This window comes from Lactuca serriola, chromosome 4, assembly GCF_051521515.1.
Source record: "Lactuca serriola cultivar US96UC23 chromosome 4, Lser_US96UC23_V15, whole genome shotgun sequence".
Taxonomy (NCBI): domain Eukaryota; kingdom Viridiplantae; phylum Streptophyta; class Magnoliopsida; order Asterales; family Asteraceae; genus Lactuca; species Lactuca serriola.
In genome coordinates, this window is record NC_136411.1 from 216,679,293 (window position 1) to 216,702,572 (window position 23,280).

At 38.7% G+C, this 23,280-nt stretch overlaps 1 protein-coding gene across 1 annotated transcript; it reads right to left on the minus strand.

The window, feature by feature from the left end:
- Window positions 1–668: 668 nt before the first annotated feature.
- Window positions 669–22,584, minus strand: LOC145103281 (cysteine-rich receptor-like protein kinase 15). Its single transcript, XM_079040832.1, has 7 exons — window positions 21,651–22,584; window positions 2,730–2,870; window positions 2,383–2,507; window positions 2,081–2,291; window positions 1,554–1,791; window positions 1,283–1,433; window positions 669–1,125 (listed from the first exon to the last, which is right to left on the minus strand). Exons 1-7 carry the CDS (start codon window positions 22,462–22,464, stop codon window positions 826–828), a joined length of 1,980 nt encoding a protein of 659 aa, XP_078896958.1. The 5' UTR covers window positions 22,465–22,584; the 3' UTR covers window positions 669–825.
- Between the last annotated feature and the right edge of the window lie 696 nt (window positions 22,585–23,280).

The following is a 23,280-nucleotide window of genomic DNA, read 5'->3' on the forward strand; positions in this document are numbered from 1 at the left end:
TTCCAAAATAATAAATGACTATTCGTGAATAAGGCTGAAAGTAGACGACTAAAAGTTGAACTCGCTGGAATTTGTGGGCTAAAAGTTGGATGAAGTATAAAACATAGAGTGAGGGTGATCATCCTCATATTCCGTGGTCTCGTTCTTCACAGCATACACACACATAATTCAGAGAGCTTATCATCGTATGAGGATCTAATAGGTTTACGCTGTATAAATCTTGTGTTTATTTTTGATCTTAGATCATTATCAAGTTGTACATACGCTTTACTAAAGTCTCTGATTTGTATGATAAAACTAGTTTGATAATAGATTTATACTCAATTAATCGTTCGCCAACAAGACGTGAGAAAGGGTTGTCGAATGGTGTAATTTGAAGCTAGAATTACAATCTAATTTGCAACGTTTTTTGTCCATGACTTCAACCCTTTTGGACCAAAAGAAATCCAAGCTTTTAGGTGCAAAACTTCTATGTTGTTTGTTAACAACTAGGAACAAGATGCCGTTGCTCAGAAAAGGCTTAAATGGGTCCCTAAAGTAGTCGATAACATTTAGTCTCTTTCAGTTTTATCGATAAAAATTGATCCGAGGTTCTATAGCTTTATATGAGTTGAAACACGATGGATTAATGTGGACCCTTAGTCTGAATAAATTTGCACTTCGTTCCTTTAGCATTTTCATAGTTATAATACAATTTCGGATAAAAAAGACAATAAAACATATCGTGGCTAGCTAAACATTGCTTCAAATTATCATCAACTTGTTTATAGCTCTAACATGTCAAATAGCATCCGTAACACTTTTAAAACATGAAACATTCAAAACCTATCTAGGAGCTATCTCAGATATAGAGACAATATTTTCGGAAAAAATCAGGAGTGGCACTTGGGGATGAATGGTATTACGTATGAAAAATGCAGGCTCTGAGGGTATTACAAGCGTGAGAGAGAAGCTATTAAGCATATGAACAACCTCATCCATGGTTGGCCTGTCACCAGAATTTTCTTGAACACATAATAAAGCAATATGGATAATTCTAGTGATGTCGCCCAATGAACCGGATCCAGTCGTCAATGTGAGATCTATAATATTTGACACAGTCCCATTTTGCCAACTTTTCCATGCCTAAAAGAGATTAACAATTTTTTTTCTTAACATAGTCACACTAGCTAAATTTGGAAAGCTCAATTTTAGGGAATTTTTCCATGCATACGCATAATACGATTTTGTTTCTGCATGTATATGTATTCTTTTAGAGTTTATTGAATCATTGGGTACTTACATAGCTAAGAAGGTGTTCCATGCTCTCTCCATTACGAATGTATTGGTTCTTTTGACCTGTTACCATTTCTAACACCAAAACTCCGAAGCTAAATACATCTGATTTTACTGAGAATTGGCCGTGCATGGCATATTCTGGTGCCATGTAACCACTATTTGATGGAACATACAGTGACAAAAGGTCAATAGTTACACTAAAATTACATGTTAATAAGAAAAGTATAGTTAATGATCTTTCCATCATAAGAGTTTTCTAATGGAAGTATACTTACTAGGTTCCAACTATTCGATTTGTGTCGCCTTGAGTTTCCTCAGGGTTAAACAATCTGGCCATGCCAAAATCTGCAATTTTAGGATTCATTTCAACATCTAACAAAATATTACTGGTTTTCAAATCGCGATGAATAATCCTTAGACGGGAGTCTTCATGAAGGTATAAAAGTCCCTTGGCGATGCCTTTGATGATCTTGTATCGCTTTTCCCAATCAAGTATTGTATGCTTAGTTGGATCTACAAACACCAACAAGAAGTATATAAGTCTACACAAAAACAATATTCACTACAAAAATAAAACATCATTTGCTACCCCCCGTGGGTAATTGGTAAACATCGTTAACTCCTTTCAACAAACAAAAATAAACTTTTTTGGTTACAATTGTTGCTGAATTTAATTATTGGCAAGTCGTATGAGAAGTATTTTGTTAACAACATAGGAGTAATTTGTGAAATATCTAGTTTTTAAGCCTTTTGAGGGATGTAACAAGTTGGGTTGAGAAAGAGGTCGCTCTTCAAAACTTACCAAATATAAATTGATCAAGACTTGCATTCGGTAAGAACTCATAAATGAGAAGCCGCTCACTTCCTTCTATGCTGAAACCAAGCAGCCTAACTAAATTACGATGCTGAAGCTTGGCGACAAGCACAACCTCATTCTTGAATTCTATGTCACCTTGCCCAGAATCCCTTGCTAGCCGCTTAACTACAATTTCTTGTCCATCCCCAAGTTTACCCTAAATATCATATAATAGTATATATCTACATTAAAAAAATATCAAAATTCTTAACTTTTGGCACCTAACTACCAAGATCACTTGTTATTACCTTGTAAACCGCTCCAAATCCACCTTTTCCAAGTTTATTGTCTTCCGAGAACTCATTTGTTGCTGCTTTCAGAGTACTAAAGTTGTATTGCAAACATTCAGAAGTGCCAATATCCATGGTTTTAGCTAGTACAACAGGAGGGAGAGAGTTACAGGTTGTTTTAACTATGAAGTTGTATTGCAATCACTAGCTTTATCCTAGCTAGCTAATACTATAACTACATTACTACAATTCAAGCACAAGGTCGAGATAATATATAGTAATATGTTGCTTAATCATAACATAAGCTATGGATCTTTAAGTCCATGTTCCAAATATGACTTTTAAGTTTCAAACATCGTGCTTACTTTCTATATTTTCTGTAGGAGGCTTTTGTTGTGTCTTCTTCCTCATGAAGATATAACTGGAAGTAATTACTATGACCACACAGATTGGGACAATAATAATGATTATTATTCTCACAGTTTGTGTTTTGTTCGTATTTTTACCTGCAAAAAAAATACAAAATTCCTTTTAGAATTTAATATTTTGTATATAAACAAAAATAGATATAACCCAAGGGCATTTCTAATATGACTTCAAATCCAATATTTTACATCAAAATGTTGTAAACCATCCTCAAACCCACTTCCTTTTTGCACAATTTTAATTTCTCTAATTTTCAATTTATGGAATTCTAGTTTATTTTAATATAATAGTTATAATTTAAATATAACAACAAATATTTTTAATATCAACTAGATGAGTGACCCTACTTTACGAGATTAGAATTTGTGAACTTTTTTTGGTCCTACATTTGGGAGATCTGAAGTGAATGTGTTGCGGGGGTTGGAAACCATCGGTTGATTGTAAAATCGATCGCATTCCTCATTTTTTTTGTGCAACTGTTACGTTGTTTTATAAAGATACAAAGTTTTTTTTGTCGCTAATTTTGTTATGGAATCTGTGATATGCTGCTTTTGTTGAATGCTTATAATTTAAATATAACAACAAATATTTTTATATCAATATAATAAAGTATGATATTTATGTATCAACTTCGACGTATGAATATATATTTTCAATTTATGTGTCGTATTACTATTATTGCATTTGTAATATTTATTGAAAAGTATACTATAAATGTATTATTTATTTGTAAATTATTTTTTTAATAAAGTGATAATTAATTCGAATTAACTATATAAGAATTATTTATTTAATTATAACTTTTTATAACAAAATTTATGAATTATCATAATAAAAAATATGCAATACATATCTGTTAGAAGCTAATTACAAAACTGAGAATATATATATATATATATATATATATATATATATATATATATATATATATATATATATATATATATATATAGAGAGAGAGAGAGAGAGAGAGTTAGGTTCAAATGTTTTCACTATCTATTGTGTGCCTGTATGATTGATTCTGGACCAATCATTTTAGTTATTTTAAGAAAGTAATTAATACATATTAAATGTTGAAGATGTAATTAATACCTATTATATCTTCAACATGTAATATACATTAATTACTTTCTTAAAATAAATAAAATGATTGGTCCAGAATCAGTCATACATGCACACAATAGATAGTGAAAACAAAATAACCTAACCCTATATATATATATATATATATATATATATATATATATATATATATATATATATATATATATATATATATATATATATATATATATATATATATATATATAAGTTTATTTGAGAAGAACATAATTTCGTGAGATTGTGAAACCAAATCTTTTTAGTCAAATATTCTAATATTTTATTGTTCGTAAAAATAAAATATACAATATATTCAAACATTATATGTTTTAGAATATTTCAATGTAAAATATGTTAAAATTATTGGCTTAGAATATTAGAATATTACACATATTTAATTTTTATAAACACTAAAATATTAAAATATTTCACTAGAAAAAGTGGTCTCACGGTCTCATAAAATTAGGCCGTCTCACATGAACCTAACCCTAAGGAAGGGTTCACTTGAGATTAAAAAAGAAGTACAAATCTTAAGATTCAACTTGAGCCATGCATTTTTCATTTACCGCTCTAACGCTTCGGTGTACCAACAACAATAGTGTACGCATAATCATAAATAATCAACATATATAGTTGTTCACAGACTTAATAATCATATATGATTATGACAGTTGGTGGTAGAAAAAGTGGTGTTGACAGAGTTGGTGGTGGTATAAGTAACGAATGTGTCAATGTTGGGGTTTGTTGGTGTCAGAGGTGGTGGTAGTGGTGGAGGTGGTGGTGGTGAGGATGGTGGCGGATGAGAAAAGGAACGGGTGATGCTATATAATCATTTATGATTATAACAAGCCTTTCGTGCTGGTACGTCAGAGGGCTAGAGCGGTAGACTTGAAAGATATCGTTGAGGTTGAATTTCAAGATCTCTGATTTATTTTTAATTTCAACGGAACCTACCTCTCTCTCTCTCTCTATATATATATATATATATATATATATATATATATATATTATGTGTTTATGCGTTCATATATATATATATATAAATGACATTTGACCACTGAATTTTCAAAATCAAGAGTTATGATAGTTGTACTTATCTAGAGCATCACAAATTAATTTCTTTAAAAACGATTTTAAAAGGGTAAATCATATATTTTATTATAGTATAAAAAAAGAAAGCTAACTAGATCTAAGAACTCTTTCAAATCCATTAATAAAATTAAATCTTCTGCACATCTTAAGAAAATCAATGAAGAATTTACTAAATTCTAACATTTTTAGAGTACACGTGTAGTTGAATGTCATTTTGATACTAAGGTCATTTTGGTCCTTTTATGATATTTAAAACTTATGGAATGTTTTGATTATGTTTTCTGCCATTATTTTGCATTATGAAACTATTATAATGTATTATTATGGGTTTAGATGGAATTAAATTGGTAAGTGCAAGTATCGAATGGAATGAGATTGAAAAAAGAATGAAGTTGAGAGTTCTAGTGCCACCGCGACGTGGTAAGCTAATAGCCGCGACGCGGAATGCAAGGCGATGATTTTGTTCATTTCTCCATCGTAAATCATAGACAATGTACTTTGGTCCATGACACGGTGGTATGGGTGTCATGATGCGAGAGTAAAGTATGTTTCTATGAAGATTGGTTGTCATAGCATGGTAAATAAGGAAAGCATGACTTCATTTAGCTTTCTGTAGCGTGGTAAGGCCTTGTATGTAGCGTGGCTTCGAGCAAATTAAATTTGAGACCTAGGGTTCATTTGTTTACAAATTGACCCTTTTCTTGGAGAGCAAAGTGTTCGACGATTTCAAGCTTCAATAAGGATAAAGTGGCGATTTAGCTTTGCTATAGGCAATGTAAGACCACCTTAAACCCTTGTAGTAGTTCATTTCTCCATTTAAACTTTTGAAGGTGTTAATGGTGAAATCCTATTTTAAGGTTTTTATGCTAGATTCTTCCAAGTAATCCTACAATTAATGTTTGATTAAGTGTCTAGAAGCTTAATCCATGACTTGTATGAAGTTATAATGGTTGAAATCATGATTTGATTCTAGGGTTTTGAAACCCTAGAAAGGGAATGAAGAAGATGATGATTGTGTAGTTTAATCAAGTTAAGATAAGTGTTTATGAGCTTGATTGGTATGGTTTAACAAACATTTGAGAAAAGAATGGTCACGTGAAGTCAGGGTTTTGTCCAAAGTATGAGTTTTTGGCTAGAAACTACAAGTGATGTCTTAAGGGATTAAGACACATGTGCATGGTTTAATGTATATATATGGACTAGGTGGTAACAAGAAGGGATTTGAAGTCTCTTAGCGGAAGCTTTAGAAGAGTTGGAAGTAAGTTGCTATTCTTCAACCCAAGGTGAGTTTATAGTTCTCTTTTAAAGTATGTTTATGTGATGAAGCACATGTGTATACATGTGAATGTATGAATGTAATTAGCGATTACATCATTGTTATATGTGAATGTGTAATGCCCATAAGTTAGGGCTAGAAGATTTAGATAATATTTATATATTGCATACATGTTTCATGGGCAAATATTTTAGGCTTATAATATTTGTATAAAACTGTATCATAAAATTTAACAAATTACGTAAAATATACATTTTTGATGAAAACTTATTTAGGATAAATAGTCTTGATAAAAGTTATTGTAGTAGTGATGACGATTTAGTGAGTATAAAGAATGCCTAAATCTATAAAGAAGTTATGATTTTTGTAAGTTTTGCTTTCATCACGACACAACTATATGTGTAGTAAAAAGTGAAGTAGAGATAGGTTGCTTATTAGCCTAAGTAATCTAAATGAAAGTCGTAGTAATCAAAATTACGAAAGTGTGCATATAATGAACATCTAAATTTGACTTCGTATAAGGAAGTTACGATTTTTTGAAGTTTCGAATAAAACAGTGTATGACACAGAATTCGAAATTAAGATCGATGATTGTTAGCCAAAACAATGTAAACGAGACCTGAAGATCTCATAAATACAAAATCATTGATACAGAGAACGTCAAGAATGAAGTTCGTATCAAGAAGTTATTAATTTTGTAAGAATTTTAATAGTCTAAACTAGTCTAAATATGAATTTAAGATAAAGTGAGAATTAGCTGTTGAGACCTAAAGGAAATTTTTAGTACTTGTAGATACAAATGCGTGGATATAATGAACGTCGAAAACGGAGCTCGTATGCAATAGTTATGATTTTTATAAGATTATAAAAAATACTCAGAAAATGATGTTGTGGCACCATCGGAGGGCACCACATGGAAAGGCGGAGAACGAGTCACCCGAACGAAACAATGACGTGGCACCACCAAAAGCTGACACGTGGCAAGGACGAAGGCATCATCGACAACGTGACGTGGCCGAATAAGCACCTTATACGTGTCACCATATGAGATGAGCTATGTAACAGAGATGTGATGCGTCTCCTCTGATCCCCTATATATAGTGGCAAAATTTGCTCATGTCTTACACCATTTCCTCTCGAATTTTAACAGCCCGGAATTTCAGGTATTTTTATAATATTGTTTTTGGGGTGTTTTAGGAGGGGACTCGGCGAGTTGGAGCCAGACTCGCCGAGTAGGACCACAGACTGGGTCGCGGGTTCGCGACTGGACTCGACGAGTCCATTATGGACTCGGCGAGTCTGCGCTGTTCAGCGGAAACCCTAGCCGTTTGGTTTTGGAACGTATATAATGCACTTATAGGCCGTCATTGTCCGTCTTTAGTCGACTGAGAAGAACCCTAAACGGCTGTGGGCATCTAGAGCAAGATTGAAGGATATTAGGGCCTTGAAGAAATTGTTGTGCAAGGAGGAGAAGAGTTTTGGCTAAAGGAACAGCAAGGGATTCGAGTTCTGCGGTTTGGGGGACGCAGAGAGTGCGTTATTCAGGTAATATTTCGGATCTTTTCTGTTATGTTGATGTGTGCATGGATTTAGGGTTTATGGAACCCATTTGGTGATTAGATGGATTAGTACCTTGTTACCCAAACGACTATAACCCTGTATTAGGACCTTTAGAGATCCAGAAGGTCCCATGCTTGTGTATTTCGGGACAATACTTATCTCAGGAAGCAGTTTGATCGACTGCATGGCATGGACTCGCCGAGTCCGATGAACAGACTCGGCGAGTAGCTTGGAGATTGACTGGAACTCGTCGAGCTGTTCTTCAGACTCGGCGAGTGGAGTCGGGGTGGCCCCGCGATTCTTCCACGAGGACCTCGTCGAGCCAAGAGGGATACTCGACGAGTAGAAAGGGAACATCAGGGAAAGTTGGGGAGGACGTCTAGACTCACCGAGTCGCCTTTGCACTCGCCGAGTCCGGTCAAGTTGACCGTTGACCGTTGACCGTTGACCAGAGTTGACCTATATGTAATTTCTTAGGGTCAGTTGTCTTGAAAGATAAAAGTATTAATAAGGGATATATGATATTATAGGGAGTCTGTAGCTTGGCGGATCGAGTGCGAGTGATTTCAGGAGTCGCTAGCTTTCATTACCCGTGAGGTGAGTCTTCTCACTATACTGTACCCGGAAGGGTTTGACTGTGTGACCGGAAGGTCGGATATAATTTGTGTTATACGTGCTATAAATGGTAAGGTATTTGCTATGCGTGCTATGTATGTTTATACGGGCCGGAAGGCAATATGTTATGTGACTGAAAGGTCGGATATGATATATGATATATGTGCTATATGTGTTAAGATTAATGTATTAATTGTTGTGTATGTTTATGGGCCGGAAGGCAATATGTTATGGGCCGGAAGGCAATATGTTATGGGCCGGAAGGCATTATGTTATGGGCCGGAAGGCAATATGTTATGGGCCGGAAGGCGATTATCTCAAGGCCTGGAAAGGCGTATATGCGTAAGTAGTATACTGGGGAACTCACTAAGCATTTATGCTTACAGTTGTCATGTATGTGTTTCAGGTACTAGCGAGGACCGTGGGAAGGCGCCGGCATGACGCGTACACACTGTTGATATTTTGAGATCTTGGGGATTTTATGATTGTATTTTGATATGAAACTTGGAATAATTATATTTGGTCGAAATAATTCACTTTATTTTAAATGAAAATTTTGTTTGAAAATTTGCGTTGTTACAATTGGTATCAGAGCCTTGGTTTGAGGGATTCGGGTGTACCTTCGGGTGTAACTGAAATCAAACCGAGGATTTGAGGAAAATCGTTTAAAAAAAATAATAAAGGCATAAACTTTTATAAATGGTAAAGTGGTAAACAAGAAAGAAGCAGTGTGTACGATCAGCCAGCGCCCAAACGGTAAAGATCCCCAGAATACCTTACAATGTTATGTTATGCAATGAATTATGAATTGTTATGCATGCTAGAAGACTAGGTATTCATGATAGGACTAGAGTGGCCTGATTTGTGATGCCTTAGTCTAGGGAGTTTGCCGATATGAGATATTTGGTAGCGTACAGGCAGATAGTGCATATCAAAGTAGAGTACTCACTATTCGGGGTTTGGGGAGGAAGATTTGGGACGAATACTGATATGGTGTGGTCGGTAGTATTGGGCCCGTACTACCGAAGACACCGGGTCGGTGGAAGACCCAAGTAAGAATCCCTGGAAATCGGAGACTGAGTAGGGTTGCGTATCAAGTGCAATTGTAATTGATGGAGTCTCTGATAATTTTATGTTGTATTTCAGAGACATCATGGTTACCACACGCCACGGGGCGAGTTCGAGCGGTGTGAGCGACGAGGATATTCGTCAGATGATACAGGAGGAGGTAGCTGCAACGATCCGGGCTGAGATCCCGGAGATGTTTGGGTCTATTAAGACCACTCTGATGGAGACGTTCGAAGAGCGGTACGCCGCACTGACTGAGACTGCAGCCGCTGCCGCTACCGCAGCCGTGGCCGCTGCCAGGCCGCAAGGGGGCGATTCGTTGCTATTCCGGGAATTCAGCAACACGAAACCCCCTGAGTTCGATGGGACGCAGGATCCGATTGCTGCGATGAGGTGGATCGCCGACATTGAAGGGTGCTTCTACACTTGCTCATGCCCGAAGCACCTGAGGGTACGGTTCGCTTTGAACCAGCTCCGTCTGGGAGCGAAGGATTGGTGGAAGTTCGTGACGGCGAACTTCACTTTGGCGGAGATTGCAGCGATGACATGGGAGAGGTTTACTGACATGTTCAGGGACGAGTACGTTCCCCCAGTGGAGAGGGAACGATTGATTCAGGAGTTCTTGACTCTTAAGCAGGGTACTGATTCCGTTGCGGTGGTCACACGGAAGTTTCACGAGAGGGCGATGTTCTGCCCCGAGCTGGTGTCTACAGAGCAGTCACGGATGAGCCGGTATTTAGGCGTTTTGAGGAGGGACATCCGGGAGTTTGTGTCAAACTCCACCTATCGTACTTTCACTGAGCTTCAGGCGAATGCCAGGAAGCGCGAGATCGAGTTGGAGACCCAGGCCAGGGAGGAGGCCGAGTCTCGGCAGGTGGACCGGCGGCCGGCTCAGTCTCAGCCGGCAGCCAAGCGGATCAAGTCCGCTGATTCGAGGATGGGAGGTCAGAAGGGCCGCACTTGCGGGAAGTGCGGCAAAAGTCATGAGGGGGCATGCCGAGCTGGTGGTTGCTACAAGTGTGGCAAGGAAGGACACATTGCCAGGGATTGTCCTAAGGGGTTTATGGTTTGTTTTCATTGCAACCAGACAGGCCATCGGAAGGCCGAGTGCCCGCAGCTTCGTCAGGGATCTACACCTACTACCAGAACTACTGAGACTCGACTGGCGAAGGTCGAGGCCCCGAGGGCTCGCGGGAGAGCCTTTCAGCTGACTGCGGAAGAGGTCCGCGCTGCGCCCGATGTTGTGGCAGGTATGCTGTAATTCACGTATTTATTTAAAGTCGAGATGTTATGCTTATGTTAATATATGTGTAGGTACTTTTCTTGTGAACTCTATGCCTGCTCTAGTGTTATTTGATTCGGGTGCGAGTAGGTCCTTTGTATCTTTAGCTTTTAGTCAGCATATCAGTATTAGTCGTGAGCCGTTAAGTCGGCCTCTGAGCGTTTCTATAGCGGCCGAGAGGGTGGTTTGTGCCACGGAGGTTCTTCGGGGATGCGTACTAGAAATTTTCGGGGTTGAGTTTCCGATTGACCTAGTTCCTATTGCGATGGGTGATGTCTGTGTCATCGTGGGCATGGACTGGTTGAGCCGATTCAGCGCTGTCATCGACTGTGAGCGCCAGCTGGTGACTATACGAGACCCTAGTGGGGGAGTTCTTACGGTGTACGGCGAGGGTACCCGTTCAGGATCAGCTTTTTGTTCGGCCGCTAGGGCGAGGCAATGTCTACAGCAGGGATGTAAGGGTTTTGTGGCGTATGTGATGGATACGCGGGAGGCTTCCGAGAGATCGAGGTCAGTGGAGGAGGTTCCAGTGGTGCGCGAGTTTCCAGATGTTTTTCCCGAGGACTTGCCGGGAGTACCTCCTGCGAGGCAAGTAGAGTTTGGTATCGATCTGATTCCGGGGGCTGTGCCTATTGCGAAGGTGCCTTATTGTCTCGCACCTCCATAGATGCAAGAGTTGTCCTCGCAACTCCAGGAGTTGCTGGGGAAGGGATTTATTCGGCCGAGCAGCTCGCCGTGGGGAGCACCGATTCTGTTCGTCAAGAAGAAGGATGGTTCACACCGGATGTGCATTGACTATCGGGAGTTGAACAAGGTGACGGTCAAGAACCGCTATCCGTTATCGAGGATCGATGATTTATTCGATCAGTTGCAAGGGGCATCTTGGTTTTCCAAGATCGATCTGAGATCAGGGTACCATCAGGTAAGAGTACGGGATGAGGACGTCCAGAAGACAACATTTAGGACGCGGTATGGGCATTACGAGTTCGTGGTGATGCCTTTCGGGCTCACCAATGCCCCGACAGTGTTCATGGACCTCATGAACAGGGTATGCAGGCCGATGCTGGATCGGTCTGTGATTGTATTTATCGACGACATCCTGGTGTATTCGCGATCTAGAGAGCAGCATTAGGGACATTTGAGGGAGGTCCTTGGGGTACTGAGGTCGGAGAAGCTATATGCAAAATTCTCCAAATGTGACTTCTGGTTGCGGGAGGTCCAATTTCTTGGACATGTTGTTAATCAGGCAGGGATATTGGTCGATCCGGCCAAGGTCGAGGCAGTGATGAGTTGGGAGGTACCGAAGTCACCTTCCGAGATCAGGAGTTTCCTTGGGTTGGCGGGGTACTATCGGAGGTTTATTAGGGACTTCTCCAAGATCGCAGTACCGCTCACCAGATTGACCCGGAAGGGTGTTGCATTCTCATGGGGACCCGAGCAGCAGACTTCTTTCGAGACACTTCGCCAGAGATTGTGCGAAGCCCCGGTATTAGCTCTTCCGGAAGGGATGGAAGATTTTGTCGTATATTGCGACGCATCGATTTCAGGACTGGGTGCAGTGTTGATGCAGAGAGGTCATGTGATAGCTTATGCATCGAGGCAGCTAAAGCCTCACGAGGCGAGATATCCCACGCATGACTTAGAGTTGGGGGCAGTAGTGTTCGCTCTCAAGATTTGGCGTCACTACCTGTATGGGGTTCGATGTACGATATACACGGACCATAAGAGTTTGAAGTATTTGATGGATCAACCCAACCTAAATATGCGTAAGAGGAGATGGTTGGATGTGGTCAAGGATTATGACTGCGAAATCCTATACCACCCGGGCAAGGCTAATGTGGTAGCCGATGCATTGAGCCGCAGGGCGGAGAGCACTTCATTGCGAGATGTATGTCTGAGACTGACGGTGATAACTCCGGTATTGGATGCTATTCGTGGGGCACAAGCCGAGGCTGTGAGATCCGAGATGCAGAAGAAAGAGCGGGTCGTTGGGTTAATTTCAGAGTTCGTTAAGGATGGACGAGGACTTCTGACGTTTCAGGGTCGGATTTGGGTACCATTCGTGGGCGGTACGTGTGCTACTTTGATGGAGGAGGCTCACAGATCGAAATTCTCGATCCATCCCGGTGCTACAAAGATGTATTTGGACTTGAGGAAGGAATACTGGTGGCCTTGTATGAAGAGAGATGTCGCCTGGTTCGTTGAGAGGTGTTTGACCTGCCGTAGGGTTAAGGCCGAGCACCAGAGACCGCATGGTAAGTTGCAGCCTTTGGAGATTCCTGAGTGGAAGTGGGAACAGATTACTATGGATTTCATCACCAAATTGCCGAGAACTGCCAGAGGAGTCGATGCAATTTGGGTGATTGTGGATAGATTGACGAAGAGTGCACACTTCCTTGCCATCAGCGAGAGTTCATCAGCGGAGAAGTTGGCGGAGTTATATGTGAGAGAGGTGGTATCTCGGCATGGAGTGCCGATCTCGATTGTTTCGGACCGCGATGTACGCTTCACTTCCAGGTTCTGGAAGAAATTCCATGAGGAGCTGGGTACTAAACTGCATTTTAGTACCACATACCATCCCCAGACAGACGGTCAGAGCGAGCGGACGATTCAGACACTGGAGGACATGCTTCGAGCGTGTGTGTTAGACTTCGGGGGTAGCTGGGATGCGCATTTACCTTTGGCAGAGTTTTCCTACAACAACAGCCATCATTCGAGCATTGGTATGCCACCTTTTGAGTTGTTGTATGTTAGGAGGTGTCGGACCCCCATTTGCTGGGGAGAGGTGGGACAGAGAGTGATGGGCAGTATAGAGATCGTACTCCAGACGACAGAGCAGATTCAGTAGGTTAGACAGAGGTTATTGACCGCCCAGAGCCGACAGAAGAGTTATGCGGACAGACGCCGGTCCGAGCTTGAATTTCAGGTTGGCGACTTCGTTCTCTTGAAGGTTTCTCCTTGGAAAGGAGTGATCCGGTTCAGGAAGAGGGGCAAGTTGGGGCCCCGGTTCATAGGTCCATTTCGTGTGATTGCAAGGGTAGGTCGGGTAGCTTATCGGTTAGAGTTGCCAGCAGAGTTGGGACAGATCCACAATACCTTTCACGTATCGCAGTTGAGGAAGTGTATAGCCGATGAATCGGCAGTGGTTCCACTAGAGGATATTCAGGTGGATGCGAGCCTGAATTACGCCGAGAGACCAGTAGCTATCAGGGATCGGAAGATCAAGGTTCTGAGGAACAAGGAGGTACCTCTGGTGTTGGTTCAGTGGCAACACCGGAAAGGATCGGAGATGACTTGGGAGCCGGAGCGTGAGATGCGGGAGCAACATCCGGAGTTATTTGCAGAGTGAGACTTCGAGGGCGAAGTCTAGTCCTAGTGGGGGAGAGTTGTAACAGCCCGGAATTTCAGGTATTTTTATAATATTGTTTTTGGGGTGTTTTAGGAGGGGACTCGGCGAGTTGGAGCTAGACTCGCCGAGTAGGACCACAGACTGGGTCGCGGGTTCGCGACTGGACTCGACGAGTCCATTATGGACTCGGCGAGTCTGCGCTGTTCAGCGGAAACCCTAGCCGTTTGGTTTTGGAACGTATATAATGCACTTATAGGCCGTCATTGTCCGTCTTTAGTCGACTGAGAAGAACCCTAAACGGCTGTGGGCATCTAGAGCAAGATTGAAGGATATTAGGGCCTTGAAGAAATTGTTGTGCAAGGAGGAGAAGAGTTTTGGCTAAAGGAACAACAAGGGATTCGAGTTCTGCGGTTTGGGGGACGCAGAGAGTGCGTTATTCAGGTAATATTTCGGATCTTTTCTGTTATGTTGATGTGTGCATGGATTTAGGGTTTATGGAACCCATTTGGTGATTAGATGGATTAGTACCTTGTTACCCAAACGACTATAACCCTGTATTAGGACCTTTAGAGGTCCAGAAGGTCCCATGCTTGTGTATTTCGGGACAATACTTATCTCAGGAAGCAGTTTGATCGACTGCATGGCATGGACTCGCCGAGTCCGATGAACAGACTCGGCGAGTAGCTTGGAGATTGACTGGAACTCGTCGAGCTGTTCTTCAGACTCGGCGAGTGGAGTCGGGGTGGCCCCGCGATTCTTCCACGAGGACCTCGTCGAGCCAAGAGGGATACTCGACGAGTAGAAAGGGAACATCAGGGAAAGTTGGGGAGGACGTCTAGACTCGCCGAGTCGCCTTTGCACTCGCCGAGTCCGGTCAAGTTGACCGTTGACCGTTGACCGTTGACCAGAGTTGACCTACATGTAATTTCTTAGGGTCAGTTGTCTTGAAAGATAAAAGTATTAATAAGGGATATATGATATTATAGGGAGTCTGTAGCTCGGCAGATCGAGTGCGAGTGATTTCAGGAGTCGCTAGCTTTCATTACCCGCGAGGTGAGTCTTCTCACTATACTGTACCCGGAAGGGTTTGACTATGTGACCGGAAGGTCGGATATAATTTGTGTTATACGTGCTATAAATGGTAAGGTATTTGCTATGCGTGCTATGTATGTTTATACGGGCCGGAAGGCAATATGTTATGTGACTGAAAGGTCGGATATGATATATGATATATGTGCTATATGTGTTAAGATTAATGTATTAATTGTTGTGTATGTTTATGGGCCGGAAGACAATATGTTATGGGCCGGAAGGCATTATGTTATGGGCCGGAAGACAATATGTTATGGGCCGGAAGGCGATTATCTCAAGGCCTGGAAAGGCGTATATGCGTAAGTAGTATACTGGGGAACTCACTAAGCATTTATGCTTACAGTTGTCATGTATGTGTTTCAGGTACTAGCGAGGACCGTGGGAAGGCGCCGGCATGACGCGTACACACTGTTGATATTTTGAGATCTTGGGGATTTTATGATTGTATTTTGATATGAAACTTGGAATAATTATATTTGGTCGAAATAATTCACTTTATTTTAAATGAAAATTTTGTTTGAAAATTTGCGTTGTTACACGAATCTTTTTTCAAACTTTCCCGTAATCTCGAGGTCCAACTTTAGGAGTTTTTAAGTGTTAGAAGCGAAGCACTGGAGCATCAGAGAGCCCGAAAAAAAGGAGTGTTTTTTGTCGAGATTCTGTCCGCGACCTTTTGACTTTTTGCTAGAAATTTTTGTAAGTTAAGCTGCACTTACTATGTTTTAACTGTAACTTATATTTATATTCCTAGTTGTTATTATGAATTTATAAATAAGATTTATCGGTGATTCTAGTTATAATACTGATTGATCTACTTATGAGAATGATGTCTAGGCTAGATTTAGTGAGGTGTTCAAAGTGGATTTTCCAAACTATATACTCTGTATACGAAAAAAATCCTACCTCCGATATGATATTACATGGTTATTCCTTATCAGCTAGGTCTCGATGTATTCATTGGGATTGTTGAGGAATTTGAGAAGTAGTTATAAAACTCATATAAATACAAAAGAATACTAGGACATAGTAAGACTCGTATTTAGGATGTTAGAAAGGGATAAGCTGAAGTAATAACCAATGAGCTAGCTTCCCCAAGGATCTTCCACCACCACCAGGATGTTCGAAAAGGATAAGCTAAAGTAATGGCCAAGTAATATATGTCGAAAGTTTATATGTGAATTATATGTTTATTGTCTGGAATATGTGATTAGATGTATATTTGATGACATGCGTTGTGCGAACCAGATATGGTTCTATATTTGTTAAGATGTATACATGATATTATTACATGATACTAATAGTAGAAGTATTATTACTGAAAGGATGAATGTATGTTAGAGACCTAATACTATGTGATGAATATATACACTAAGTTAGGATAGTGCGGTCTAAACAAAGTTGGTATTAAATGTCAATTAAAGAGACTGTAGTGTAGTCTAGTTTCGAAACTGAGACGTATAAAGGATGGTTAGATCCAATTAAGCTGGATAACAATACAATTGTATACTATAGCATGGTATAAACAAGAAACTGGTTTGGATGATGACTACAAGCATTATAGTCTTGCCTAGTGATGGAGTGAGACATATAAAGGATGTTTAGTTTAAGTTAAGTTGAAAGGATGTTAGATATAGCTTTTATTGTAAAGATAGTACATAAGTCAGAACTTTATGATGATTATGGGTAATAAAATCTCATTTAGTTATACCCTAAGACTTAAAAGGGATGCTTAGTTCAATTAAGTTTTGATATTGGGTAACATATTATCAAGGGTGTGTGTGAGATGGGAACGAAGAGTAGAACTCTGTTAGATGACATTGGCGATTTGGTGGGGTGCGTATTATGTAGATGGATACTATATTAGTATTCCGCCTTTATTATAGACAGTAGAAATGGTATGTTTATATCAGGAAGATGATAGACACCTGGATGACAAGTCATCCGCCGAAGTACACTCGCTATGACATATAGTCTTGTGGAATATTGGTGGGTAATCATTCCAGTAGATGATTAATGGACTGTTTTTCATTTGATGTACTCCATTTTCTATCCTCGTTGCCTTTATTGACTAATGTCCGCTGCCTAGGACCGCCCAAAGCAGTATAGTCAACTAGATATTGAAAGTGATCCTTCAGGATAGATATTATAAGATCATTGCATTAGGATCATTATATAAGGATCAAAGGGATGGGTAGTTTAGGAAATGTCTTATAGATGTTAATGATTTGTTGTTGGATGACGATTGGTTTTGTAGGTTATTGATGTATATAACATTGTGGGATTAAAAACTTTATGTAACTCACTGGGTTTCCCAACCCAACCCACTTAATTTATGTGCATCACATGTGGCAGTTTTAAGACCGCTGAAGACTTGAGTAGGATGTTGATTGATCAAAGAGAAGACCTGCAATAGAATTCAGGACCGCTAGGTCTTTATGCTGTAATATATGTTGTGTATCGATTATGACATCCATATAATTTTGATATTTTGAAATAATCATTTGTATTCAAAATGTTTTAATATACTGAGATTTTCCACAAATAAAGATGATATTGATTTCAGAGTGTAAAGATTTTTTTTTTCAGTTCTAGAAAACAGGGGACATTATAGTTGGTATCAAATCATTAATTTAAGCGAACTACGAATTGTAAGGATTTCTAGACATAAACATAGATGATAAGTGATGATGATGAGATGTGTATCTAGAATATTTTAGGTTGTATACTTAAATAGACACAAGAACTAGGATACTTTAAGGTATAGGCCTTCATTACTATTATGTGCTAATAATATTTATTTTATATAATGCTTTAGGTAGAATATCTTACGTGTTATGATATGCACTAGCATACTTTAGGAGAGATGTCGATAATATGTGCTTGGTGATATAAATTATAGCATGTCTTAGGTTGCTTACCTATAAAACTATTATTTGAAGAGATTTTAAGGTCTATTGCTGACCTTGAGTCGAAGAAAGGAAATTTTATGTGTACAGATTCTAAACATATACTTATTGTATTCGAACTGACATATAACTTTTCGAGGAGATAAGAAAGCTTACAACAGTTGACATTGATAACATCATAAATAATACCTATCGAGTGATACCATAAATAATACCTATATAGTGGTATCGTACCCTTAGATTATGTTTGGTGAAATAATAGTATGTATAGAGGATCATTGTACATATGAAGTGCATTTTCATTTGGTGGGATGATAAAACTTTGGTGTAATCCATGAAGTCATCCCAGGCGATTCCGCCGCCGACAAGACTGAAGCAGTGACCACTTACAAATTTAGAGGAACAGAAGAAGGTAATAAATACTTCAACAATATCGAAGTTGAAGTTATGTAAGATATTGTGCAGAATTAAGGGGAATTTGATAAATACGATGAGAAGGCCAACAGAGTTTTTAGACTCAATAAGGTTGATATTTTGTCTACTTACACGAAGTAGTATGCAGTCCAAGTAGTGTGTTAAGAGTTGATCTGTACCCTATACAAGATGATCTGACTTGGTATTTAATGATACTAAGTAACGATTGACTTCTGTCACATCCTTACAAAAACTCCTTAATATGTTAAGTTGACTTTAATGTATAAGATTGGGATGGTGAAATCAATCATTTGTTGATGAAATGCTAAGTAACTTACATGTTTAGTAAGTTAGAGTACTTTGCTACATGTGTTCATTTGGATACATAGATATTTGCTAATTTGCGTTGTGAATTTTCTTCTATGGTGACTAGGGACTCCATGGCAATTCTTGGACTGGGTATGCATAGGTGTGAAAGGTAGTATATCCATGTACTACCGAAATCACATGATACATACTTAGATCAGGAAGAGTCACAAGGTTACTAAGGCACTAGTAGTTGATTTTGTTTCGTCTGCTTCCATCATCCAACTGCATTTTGGTGACGATGAGGAAAATTATTTTTGTTTAGACCCTAGTGGTCTTGAAGGATCGAGTATGATTAATAAAAATATAGGGAGTGAGTTAATTGGTTCATAGAACCATCTTTGGTGTAGTGACCGACTTTAGTCAAGAGATTGGAGAAGAAGACGATCGAGGTGATCAATAGAAGAATTGCAATTGTTGTTAGGATTGAGTAGCCAGTAGCTAGAGATGCTACCTATGATGATTTAATTATACGACATTAAAACACAAAGGTAGTTTTCTTCTATGTTAGTGTTTGACTCATAAAGACAATTGTCTAGTTCGTTGCACTGTGTAATAGATGGTCATTAGAGTGTGACCATTCAGTCTGTAACTGTAGCTAAAGTAAAGACTTTATCATAAGTTCAGCCTGTGGCCTAAATTAAGAAGGATCTGGAGTCTCCGATGAAGATCGGGTTTTTAACTTGAAGGTTAGGACTGAAGGTCTAACAGAGGATGAAGAGTAGGTGCAGGTTCAAGCGTCGCCATCAGTTAAGAAGTTCAAGAGTTTGACACTCATTTAGCAAGTCATAAGAGTTGCAGTTGTGGTATAAAGGATGAGAGGATGCATAAGGATGTTTTTTATGCGTCTGTGTTCAAATATTTTGGTAGATGACTTTTTGCTTGTCATAATCTTGATCAGACCGTGATTATGATATACGACAAGATCCCTCGTTGTGGGCACATGCAACAATATGATGTTGGAGATGAATAAAGACATTAATATAAATAATAGGAAATTTCTTATAAGAAGAAAGAGAAGTACCAATCACAGAGATAGAGCCATCATGATCTTTGAATGATTGTAAATAGCAAAAAGTGAGGGTTCGAACCTAAGTGGGGGGGGGGGGGGAACCAACCCATAAGGCAAGAGTGCGAAAGGCAACTCGACTTCGGATTCGATGTCAAGATCCAAAAGGGTTGCAACACCAAAGCTAAAAGAGTGTTATTAGCTTTGATCGTTGTTATGAAGATGGTTGAATGGTTGTATTGGTTGGAAAAAATGAGAAAAACAACATCAAATGTCGTGAGGAAACTTGAAACCTTTATAGATGCCTATAGGTAAAAGGGACAATATTATCGCAGATCTTATCATTAAGTGTCCCAAGCTCTGATACCAATTGTAAGTCCCCAAAAATGCTTGTGTATCAATCAGATCCGTTTGATGGTGTGGAATCCCAATCAAACGGATGATATCAGATCAAATGGAAGAGAATGAGAAGAAGAAGAATATGAATCTCAATGTATTGATGAATAGAATGATGATCATTTACATGAAATTCACACACACTCTCTTTTCTCTCTCTCTCTCTCTAGAACACCTTCAAATGCACACACTTAAGCTCCTTGGTGTTCATCACTCATTTCCTCATGCCCCTCACCCCTATATATATACACACGGAAAACATGGGCCGTAAACAGGGTTTACGGCCGTAAACACCCCCTTGGCCATAAACCTGACCGTAAACACATAAGATATTACATAAAAATACAATTTCCTAGAAAAGCAAAGTATAAACCATAATATTGACCCAACAATTATATATACTTTATGTTTAAGAAACAAAACTATGTTATTATGTTTGATTTTATGTTGCGAGACAAAATTGAAGTTATTTGGGTGCTCTTACCATTTTTACCCTTGCATAGTTTTCTTAGTATATTTAAATTAGGTGTGATACCATTTATAGCAACGTACTTTTTGTGAGTTTGAACCTGAAAAAACCCAAAAAACCGGAACCCACAAAACCCACGGTTTCAAATCCAAATCCCATAAACCCAAACCAAAGCCGAAAACCCGAGTTCATATGAGTTTTAAAACCGAAAAACCCGAGTTCATATGAGTTTTAAAACCGAAAAACCAAGTTTTTAGGGTTTTGTTTGGCTTAAACCAAAACCAACACAAACTGACACATGCTTTTTTATATATATATATATATATATATATATATATATATATATATATATATATATATATATGATTATTAATTTGGATGCTATGTTCATTTATATTCTTTTGTCTAGATTGTTTATGTTGGTTCATTTATAATTGTTTAAGATATTTACGAACATAAATGACCACAAATAGTGTAATTTACATTTTCATTTATTTTGTTAACTTATATACTAACGACCATTAAAAAGCGAATCCGATACGGTAGTCGTCTTCTTTGCTCGTTCGCTGTGGAAAGGGCCATTCTATGTGTTTACACAAGACATAACTACGTATTTTTACTAGTTCTTCCACTTTTAGTCAAAGTCTACTGCTGACTTAAGCCTACTGGGGACAAGACATAACTACGTATTTTTACTAGTTCTTCCACTTTTAGTCAAAGTCTACTGCTGACTTAAGCCTACAGTTCTATCGCAAGTTTTAAGTCAAATATTTTTACAGATACGTTAGAAGAAGACTTGAATTAATTATTGTAGTTAGTATCAGAAAAATCTGGACATTAACGGTGGTAAGAATACATATGTTACCTGGTGGTGGTTGAAACGACGGAGACCCCAGTGATGGTGAGGGTATAACCAGAGTACTCGTGTTAAAAAACTTATATGTCTCGTACCTAAAATTACACGTAGGTAGAAGACCTCTTCCTCTACTGCTCCCAGTATAGTACTCCCTCGCAAACGTATTGATTGAATTATCCAAGCACGTAGTACACTGCGCTTCTGATAAGTATGGAGTACACTGAACAAGCCCATAAATCGTTGAGAAATCTGGCCCACTCATGTTCCCAGCAGCAAACTTCAGTAACGGACCGCCGGCAGCCGCCTCAGCTGTCAGCCGTTTCAACAATGGCCCCGGAGACCCATTGAACCGGGACTGATCCGTTGCATTTAGTATGTTCCACTCAAATAATGGATTCTTATTTGTTCGAGGGTTTCCCAAAATATACTCATTGGAGTATTGCAACAAACAGAGATCGTAGAATATCACTGCAGCTTTGCTATACCTATACTCTCGGCAGTTTTCTCGCAACTGAACAATAGAGTCATTCAGACAACTCTGGCACAAATCGGACTCGACGTCCCCCCGGCAAAGGGCGATGGAGTAGACCCTGTCGTTTCCTTGGCCGACGGAGAAGTTGAAGAAACCATATCCAGAGTTGGTGTTGAGGAGGCCGGAGAGGGTGTTCTCGACATTTCTTTGGTACGTACTGTTTCTGGTGTCATTAGCTGCGTTTTCACACTGACTGGAAATGAACTTAGCTTCCGCTAGGGTGATGGTATTGTTTAAATACATGAAGATAATTGAGAACCATAAGAGGAGTATTCGGGCGAGCATGAACATGGATTCTTGGGGAGGAGAAAGTGGCGATATGGAATTTGAGAAGTTTATTGAAATGTATGTATTGACTTGCCTATTTATTAGAGAAATGTATGTATTGACTGTTAAAGGTGTAAAAGACGCGATAAATTTCTGTTCCACTCGTTTCCTGTTGGACTTGAAGATTTTTCATTTTCCATATACCATGGTTTCTTAAAGAGTTTCTTTTCTACAAGCATGTTTGTTTGGGTAAAAGTTTGCAAAAATACAGTTAAAGAAATATGGTAAATTACATAAAAATCGTTATCTTTTTAATTTTTTGTTATTTCTATCATTGTTTTTTTTTCAACAAAGATATTATTTTTCTAATTTGTTTGAATCTTGATCACTTAACCGATTGATTGTACTCTTTATGACATGATACATCTTCATGATATAGTATAAGAATTCTATACAATCTTGAAATTGCTTTGTGTATCCCTTTGTGATTGAAATATTGTTTGTATACCCCAATGACCAAGATAAATATAATAGAACTATACTAATATTGTATGTCAAAAAGTTGAAAAAGCTAAAATATACGTTTGTCAAATTTGGTTGCATCATTAAAATAATGAAATTATGAATTTGACTTTGAACTTTGCAAAGTTATCCCTTTCATTTTTTTTCTATCTTTCTAGAATCACAATCTTTCATTATCATAGTAGAACTCCTTTACACCTATAGGTTGTGCATTACTATATATATATATATATATATATATATATATATATATATATATATATATATATATATATATATATATATATATATATATATATATATATATATATATATATA

Excerpts from the sequence above, each read along its gene's own strand:
- LOC145103281 (XM_079040832.1), bottom strand. The coding sequence starts at position 22,464 with ATGTTCATGCTCGCCCGAATACTCCTCTTATGGTTCTCAATTATCTTC. Across the intron at positions 2,292-2,382 it reads GATTTGGAGCGGTTTACAAG|GGTAAACTTGGGGATGGACA; the intron begins GTAATAACAAGT and ends TATGATATTTAG. Across the intron at positions 1,434-1,553 it reads AATCGAATAGTTGGAACCTA|TGGTTACATGGCACCAGAAT; the intron begins GTAAGTATACTT and ends TCCATCAAATAG.